This window comes from Patiria miniata, unplaced genomic scaffold (genome assembly GCF_015706575.1).
Source record: "Patiria miniata isolate m_02_andy unplaced genomic scaffold, ASM1570657v1 HiC_scaffold_3, whole genome shotgun sequence".
NCBI classification, from domain to species: domain Eukaryota; kingdom Metazoa; phylum Echinodermata; class Asteroidea; order Valvatida; family Asterinidae; genus Patiria; species Patiria miniata.
In genome coordinates, this window is record NW_024037069.1 from 29,523,255 (window position 1) to 29,532,015 (window position 8,761).

Sequence of the window (8,761 nt, forward strand, 5' to 3'; positions counted from 1 at the left end):
CCTAGCAACCCGTTGTGTAAACTGTTGTTTACACAACTTGTGTAAAATATTACACAACTTGTTCAATTTTTTTACACAACTGGTTGCTAGGTTCATATAGTACACAACCGAAATAACAGTGTAATTATAACGGAGTCTTCTATAGCGCACGTATCTACCAACAATTGTGTACTCAAGGCACTGGAAATTATGTCCATTATTAAAGAAAGGTAAATAAAGTATATGAGAAATATGAGACCCATTATGTAGCACCTTATAAGGGTTGACAAGGTGCTGCGGCGCATATTGCAGCCACCGCCAGAACCACTGGGGCAAACCCCTTCTCTTAGCGATAAGTGTTATTGGGTTCTTTAACGTGCATTACACAACACACGGGACCTACAGCTTTACGTCCCATCCGAAGGACGAAGTAATAATGGTAAAGTGCCTTGCTCAAGAGCACAAGTACCATGTTCCCACGGTCAGGATTAGAACTCATGTACCACGACACACAAATTGAACACCGTAACCATTGGACCACAGCACCCCACATGTAGGAGCAATAGACAATATCAACGTTTGTTACTAACTAACTAATTAACTATCTAACGGACTATTAACGGAGAGACACGATGATTTGTTGAGCTGCTATCCCGCAGTTAAAAACGAAATTGGCCCTAGCTTGAAACCATCGAGAACTAAATGCACTACTACGGGCAGCTTTTTGTCTTGTTGCACAATGCACCACCACTACCCCAATGAAACATTTCATGCACCGAGCATTCACATCCCTCAGCTACCTCGGGGATATACGTAAAAGCTTCTTACAACATTTCGCTCTGCTTCCTAACTTGCGGAAGATTTGTGATGAAATGCTCGACTGAAAGAACATTCGAATGCCTTAAAAGCTTCTTAACTGGGTTTGCCTTGGCTGAGAAAGCTAGCTCCAGGGTCTCGCTGTTAAGCCGTTTCCACTCAGGAACCTAGAAGTGTTGGGTTTAAAAAATGTCCAAGGCCCTTGCCTGCGCAGGCTTACTGGGCACTTAGCATGCAATGCAAAGTTGAGAAGCGTACATCGTTCAGAGAGCATCAAACATTATTCGAACGTACAAATGATGTTTTACCATTTCGTTATATTAATTTGACAATTCACAACTTTTAATGCAACAACATATTTGTTGGTCCCTCGACCACGAAAGGGAGAACTTTACCACATATCAACGAGTAGTGGAAAGATCTGTCAATTTATAATCCTTTAATAAGACAGAGGGAAAGGTATTTCGCATAATCAAAAGGAACAACAGTTATCCAGAAAAGCATAAAAGGAATAGTTTTTGATGTCCACTCGTTGTAGACAAGGCATCTTGGTCAAGAGATGCGGAGATGAGTTGATATAACTGTAAATATTTATTGCCACATAATTTTCAAATCTGGATCATTGTCATTTTATAAATTTGTCCTTCGATGTTAATGTCAGTATTCATTCATTGTCTTCATTTTTGAGAGCGTCTTTACCACCAGAATCTAGCGAATGTATTCAAGTTTACTGCTTTGCACCTACGTGGATCGCAACAACGGGATCGTCGTTACCCGAGCCCGCGATGTCAAACTTGGCGAACCCGTTGCTGTCAACGTAGACCGTGGGTCCGGTGCATTTGCCGTTGTTGAAGTCGCCCAAGATGATGTTGCAGTAGGTACCGGAGGGAAGGCCCGTCTGCAAGGTCTGGCTCAGGGAGAAGTCCTCGTTGTTAATGACGATGAAGCCCTTGTTGCCGCGACCGAAGGCAATCTGGTAAAAACCGTTGTCCCACCAGTTGGCGAAGGCCTGGCTAACCGTCACCCGCCGGAAGTCCACCATGTTCTTGATTTGCCTCCAGCGATGCTCGCAGACCCAGCCGTTGCCGCAGGTGTTGTCGGCGTAGAAGATGGGCGATATGATGTTGCCAGCCGCGTCTTTCGGCGGGCTGCTGTTGGGGTCACTGAAAGCGAAGCTACTCATGACGCGAGTCAGTCCGTAAGGGTGAGCCAGCATGAAGGCGTTGGCCATCTTGTACCGCCTGGAATCCTTGTGGGTGATGATGCCGCCTCCACCTCCGTGACCCCTCTGGTTGTCGTGGTTGTCGACGAACACCAGGGAGTTGTAGTCCGGAATGAAACCCCAGGCTTCGCCGAAATTTTGGAACGACTTCAGCGGATTCTTCTTGTAGAAGCCCTCGGCGAGCTTGATGCCATAATTGAACTCCGTCACCCTGCCAATGTTCAGGTACTCCCATGCGGACACGGCCTCCCCACCCTGGTCAATCACCTCTTGGACGACAAAAGGCCGGGCGTTGCTCGGGAAGCCAAAGTTGGTGTTGAGGTTCTTTAGCCGGTTGTAGATGGGCTGGAGGTCACCCGGCCACATGTGCTTGGCGGCGTCGAAGCGGAAGCCGGCCACTCCCATGTCGATCAACCTGTTCAGGTACTCAGCGATCTTACCCCGGACGTAGTCTTTGCCAAGATCCAGATCTTTCAGGCCCTTCAGGTCGCAGTTGCGGATGGAATCCACATTGCTGTAGTCAATGCCGCTGGGAGTTGGGCATTTACCTTGTGGGTAGTTGAAATCCAACTCCGAGTAAGGTACTCTCCAGAAGTCATACGCTGTCCGGATGGAAAATAGGAGGTAAAAGCAGACCGTGAATTCGCTAGCAACTATTCTAAATTCGCCTATATTTTCTCAGCCATTTTCCGATAAAACAAACGTTAGTTTGGTCTTGTTAGAAACTCGGAAGGGTGGCCAGACAGTGGTGCGAAAGGTATGGAAACAGGAAGTGATTTGATATGTTGAGACAATCCAGGTTGCGATTTTGTAAGATGTGAATATTGGAGAATTGAGATAAGCTGAATTAAAGAAATTTGACAGCAGTACTTACGTCCACTGCCATCGGGAGTGTTAGCTGCCATGTGGTTGATGACAGCATCCACGTAGATGCGGACGCCGACCTTGAAGCATCGGTTCACCATGTCCTTGAACTCGTTTTCGTTGCCGCTACGCGTGTCCAGTCCGTAGCCAATGGGCTGGTACCGCTCATACCAATGGCGTTCGGGTTCAAGTTTGATGTTCTCGTTGGGAGGGGAGACCTGGACTCCGGCAAACCCATGGGGCCCTAGCCAACTAAAGACGGTAAAAGATACATGAATGCAATCACTAAAAAAATGACAATATATCTGTTAGACGCAGAGTAAATGAAATGATTAGGGCCAGGGCTGAGTAAATTTCCATTAAATCTCCCGTAGATGAACAATGTCATTTGATATTTCGAAGCATGTATTTTGTCTTAATTTATTTATCTTTACATATTAAACTTTCTTTACATGCATCCCTCCTCAAATGTGGTAAAATGTGTCTTTGCCACATGAGTATCCGTAGACTATACCTTTCTGAATAAACGCTGATGAAAACTAGGACAATTATTTTAAAATTGCAGTTGGTAACAGCCCGGCAAATGAGAGCACATAAAACTGGCACCGCATCTACCAACATTTGTCAATCAAACAAAAGAACTTGTATTTTGTTTTGTCTTTTCGAAACATCTATTTAAAAAATGTCCTTACTTTTCACACTCGTTGGCGATATCCTTCCATTTCCACTCAAACAGGTGCACGATCACCTGCCTGTTGTCCATGGTGTGAGCGTCCCACTGGGCGACAGCCACGCCCAGGAAAAGGCAAAAAACCCATATGATAGCCATCTTGTTGAAAAAAAAAGAGAATGTAAAATCGTTTAGACATCAGCATGCATGATTCAGTGGTCCCATTACTAACAGTGCATATAGATTGTTTGTATTGGATTTGTAGTCCTTGTATATTTCTAGAAATAGGCCAATGTCACAGTTACAACAAAAAGCATTAGACGCGTTTACAGCGAGTAAGAAAACAATTCCTTTTCAATTCGTCATTGGAATATTTGGTTGAAATGTATAAATGAAATGACGGTTTTTTTATGATAATAGAAATGGAAATATGTTTATTTTAGAAGAAAAAAAACCTGGTTATTTGTTTTGGTATAACTTTGTTATATTCCGAAAACGAAAGGAACGATACATGTATATGTCCTACAAATTTGAAGGTTAACAATATGAAGGACGCGTGAAGATTGGAGGCTGGTTGCAGTCAGGCAGGTGAATAGAGAGGTGGCAGACGGAGAGGTGGTTATGTTGGAGATAATTTTTGTGAAACTGGGTGGTAGGCAGTCAAGCAAGCAAGGGATGGAAAGGGAGTTGGGCAGGCAAGGAGGGTACATGGAGAGACAGGTAGTTGAAGGTGCGAGGGTGGCAGACAAGTAGACCGACAGGCTCACTAGGATGGGTCGGGCTGGTACTTGAGCTGGGTTGTCAGTCAGACAAGTAAACATGGCAGTTGATGGACGGGGGAGGAGGAGATGGAAGGGGGAAGGGGAGGTACGGGTAGGCAGGCAGGTACGCAGAGACAATGGGGTAAGGTAGATAGACGTACTGGAAGATTGACATTGAGGTGAGGGTGAGTAAGAGGCCAGGAAACACTAAACATGCAGACAGGCAGGACATATTAGCTAGGAGGCATGCGTATGTATATAGCAACCACATATTATACAACTATCATTGTATACAAAGATGCTTACTCCGTTTCAGATTAGCGATCCAGAATTGCGCCAAACCGACATGTATTTAGAGTGACTCAAGTCGTCAAAAACAGAAAGTGGTTTCAGACGTGCGAACTTTTCTGTCCTTTTTTTCACTAACGGGACTGTTATGTCCTTTCGAACAACTGCAATAGTCGGAATATCTTCTGAGTGTAAGTCGCTCCTGAATGTTTCAAACCTCAAATATAATTAATTCAGCGCAACTCTCGAACGCCAGTACGACACATGTGTCAAAATATCAAAAATATTAAAATAACACCAATTTACCTTTCTCGCTTCCCAAGCTCGGGTCCTGACGCCGACAACGCCGAGATTAAAGTCTTCCAACTCACGGGTTGGTTTTTATACCTAACCATCACAAACAGTCTCGAGCAAAGGACCACGCAAGCAAACCTTATCACTGATTGACGGGTAAATTTCGAGATTGCGCGCAACTTGTCAGCGACTACATAAGATATAACTTCCATCTTGTTGATTGGCATTTTGTTGTTGAGGAAACTAGTTCAAGTGTGAGTGCTAGAGTTCTAGAGACATCGATTTTAGGTCGTAGTCTTTATTCAAGACAACTACGCGCATGCAACCACACCTTCTGAACGCACGATACTGACAGCAATATTCTACAGTTCACAATTTTATCGTAGCGTAATTGTGGCATTAAGTGGTACGATGACCTATTTTACGGAAAGTTATATTTATTGCACCTTTTCTTGCTAGCGACTATAAGATATAATTTCCATACCAGTCTTGTTGATTGGCATTTTGTTGTTGAGAAAACTAGTTCAAGTGTGAGTGCTAGAGTTCTAGAGACATCGATTTTAGGTCGTAATCTTTATTCAAGACAACTACGCGCATGCAACCACACCTTCTGAACGCACAATATTGACAGCATGCAATATTCCACAGTTCACAATTTTATTGTAGTGTTATTGTGGCGTTAAGTGGTACGATGACTATTTTACGGGAAGTCATATTGAGTCATATTGCACCTTTTCTGTTTGTGAGTAGAAAAATTTCGCATTAAAGTGAATCATACTTTAAGCAACCTTTAAAATAATAGCTGCAGGCTTTCGTTTGGTACTGCCACAATGTATATCCCATTATACAAATATAACATGGTTTGAGGGTGGACAGTCGATATTCGCTCCCCGAGGTATTGGAAATTGACAAACTAGTTCCCGAAGCGAAGCCGAGGGAACTAGTTTGTCAACTTCCAATAGCGAGGGGAGCTAATATCGACTGTCTACCCGAAATAAACCATGTTATATTTGTTTTACTATACTTCATACATATTCAGTTGCCGATTTTGTTTTGTATATGCACCTGAAACAAAATTCGGGGAAACTTGTCTTGTACAGCTCACCACAAGAATATTGTTGCTCAACTTCAATTACTAGTTCGGTTCGTTTGCAATATAATACAGTAACTACAGTTGTAAATACAGTTGTTTGTGTACAACTTTCTTTTGTACAGGAGACATCTTTACACGGTCCATTAATTTTCTCCAGTACGGCATCATTGAGCTCTGGAAATTAACATTTACGCGAACCGTGCAACCATGCATCTCTCTTGGGGCGATGTTCGCGCGTGTGTACTGCACCCGTGTGACAGTTCCTCGATTGCTCTGTAAAGCGCATGCGTAGTAGACTGTTCCAAGGTAACCCATGCGACAGTCTACTACGCATGCGTATTTACCCTGTGCGTGAATCCTCGCGCGCGCGTTTGGTGAACAGCAAGAATAACATCTGGCACGTGATGGTGATTTGACCAGTGAAAGTTCGGCTCTCGATCATGAATATGTATGAGGTATAGTAAGATAATATTTTTACGAACAGGCAGGCAGGTGGGCAATGGGGAGATGTAGATAGATGTACCAGAAGGTTGACATTGAGGATAGGGTAAGTATAAGAGGCAAGCAAGCACACAGGCATGCGAACTGGCTGAAAAAAAGTGTCCGTAAGGTGCTAAAAGAAAGTAGCAATCACATCTTATACAACTATCATTCTCTAAAAAGATGCTAACTCCATTTCAGATTAGTGCTCTAGAATTGCGCCAGACCAAAATGTTTTTAGAGCGAATCAAGCTGATCAAAATCAAATTTGGTTTCAGACATTCGAACTTTTTGCAAAATGATTTTTCACTGACTGGACTGTTATGTCGTTTTGAACAACTGCAGTAGCCAACCTTGTAGTCGCTCCTGCATGTTTCAAACCTCGAAGTTCATTCTAATCTTACAATAACGTGATTAATTTGCACGACTCTGGAATGCCATTCTGTAACGAGTGTTAAAATATCAGACAACTTTACCTTTCTCGCTGCTCAAGCTCGGTTTCTGACGCCGACGACGAGATGTAAGTCTTCCAGCTGACGGGTCGGTTTTTATTTATTACCAACCATCATGAAACAACCTCGAAGGAGTAACGCATCACTCAAATAATTATCACTGATTGACGGCATTGCGCGCAGTTTATCAGTTACGAGGTGATATCATTTCCGTCCAGATCTCATTGATTGGCGTTTTGTTGTTGAGAAACTAGTTCAAGTTTGAGTGTTAGATGAAGAGTTCTAGAGACCTCGCTTTGTTAAGGGCGTAGTCTTTATTCAAGCCCACTCTTTGCGCGTGCAACGACAACTACTTAGAGCACGATATTGAGAGCAATATCCGAAAGTTTGTAGTTGTATCGTGGTTTTATATTGTGGTATTAAGTTGCACTGCGAACTATTTTACGGGAAGACATATTGAGTCACATTGCATATATAACACGGTCATTGTTTTTGGTCCCATGAGTTATTCTCGCATTAAGCAGCAAAACGCGGCTCGTCAAGTTTAAAACTGCTGACAATTAGTTTTGCAGCATTTCTGATGTTGCTAGCATCATGACTTTGGGTGTGATCCCTGGCTACGTGGCACATACGGGTTTATATGGCTTCCGACCTCGAACAAAGACAATGAAAAACGTGGGAATCGCCAACATTGGGATGGATAGACAAGCCGGTAGAGGGCGTGTATGGTGTTCCGGAGGTCGCAGGATTAACCCCGCTTCAGTTAAATTCTTTGTGCAACTTTTGAATATTTAATATCATGATGGACCTGATCAGTTAACCATTGAGGTTTCTTTTAATTAAGCATCGGAAAATGTACTAAAAACCTGGATCAAAAATACTTCAATGTTATTCGTTGGTGCCGTACGGTCCTGTTAATCAGCTTTTTATTGCTGCAGTAATTACTGGTTACTGACACGTCTAAGACTTGTACTGTATTTATTACTCGAGTGTCGTTATCGTGTTTTATTATAACACAGTCTTATGTAAAGGTAACGTTGGAAACTGGCTTTTACAAGACGACATAACCATGTTTAAAAAAAACACTTAGAATGTGGAATGCCGCCGCTAAGTCTTACATAAATATATGTGGGATGTTTATTGGCATGGGTTAAAGTTAGCGTTTTAAGAGCTGTGATATGTCTAGTTTGCATCAATTGATTTTCATGGGAATCAGAACAGTTGTAGACAAGACTGTATATTTTACAATGCTTTAAATAATGAAAATGTATTAATCCTATTTTGAAGAAACTTGGAGATTTTGCATGCACAATGTTTATTGGGACACGCTGTACTTCCGTTGTTTATTTTTACGAATAATGTTCAAAGATTATTTCATTTTCCAGACTGTTTGTAACAACACATCAATGTTGGTGTTCTGTAAAATTTGGACTTCATTCGTAATCTGACACTTCCGTCAGTTCTCATTGTTCTCTGTACACTGACACATGAAAACGTGGGAACGGGAAGCGTCTTTTATGCGATCAAAATGTTACCAACCATCTACAACTTTCCATCATGACATTGTGGTTGTAGGCCAGTATTTTAAAAGCCCAGAATTGCATACGCTGGCTAATTCACGATTTGCATACCCTACAATTCTCCGCTATTAGAGTATTTTGTGGCCATGAACTTGAGGGTTCGTTAAAAAAAAAAAAGAGGACTGAAGCCGTGAAAAGAACTGCGAGCCTCTAATTATTCTGTAACATTTGGATAAAATTGGGTCCTAAAAATGTGCAATTTTACAATGGAGCGTATATCATTTTCAAAATGGAGATGGGCTTCAGGACTATTATTTAGGGG

At 42.4% G+C, this 8,761-nt stretch overlaps 1 protein-coding gene across 1 annotated transcript; it reads right to left on the reverse strand.

Annotated features, from left to right (window-relative positions):
- Positions 1-1,265: 1,265 nt before the first annotated feature.
- On the reverse strand, positions 1,266-3,710 carry LOC119736996 (alpha-amylase 4N-like). The gene is made up of 3 exons (XM_038211041.1): positions 3,574-3,710; positions 2,892-3,133; positions 1,266-2,619 (listed from the first exon to the last, which is right to left on the reverse strand). The coding sequence occupies exons 1-3, from the start codon at positions 3,708-3,710 to the stop codon at positions 1,523-1,525; spliced, it is 1,476 nt and encodes a 491-aa protein (XP_038066969.1). The 3' UTR covers positions 1,266-1,522.
- Positions 3,711-8,761: the final 5,051 nt, after the last annotated feature.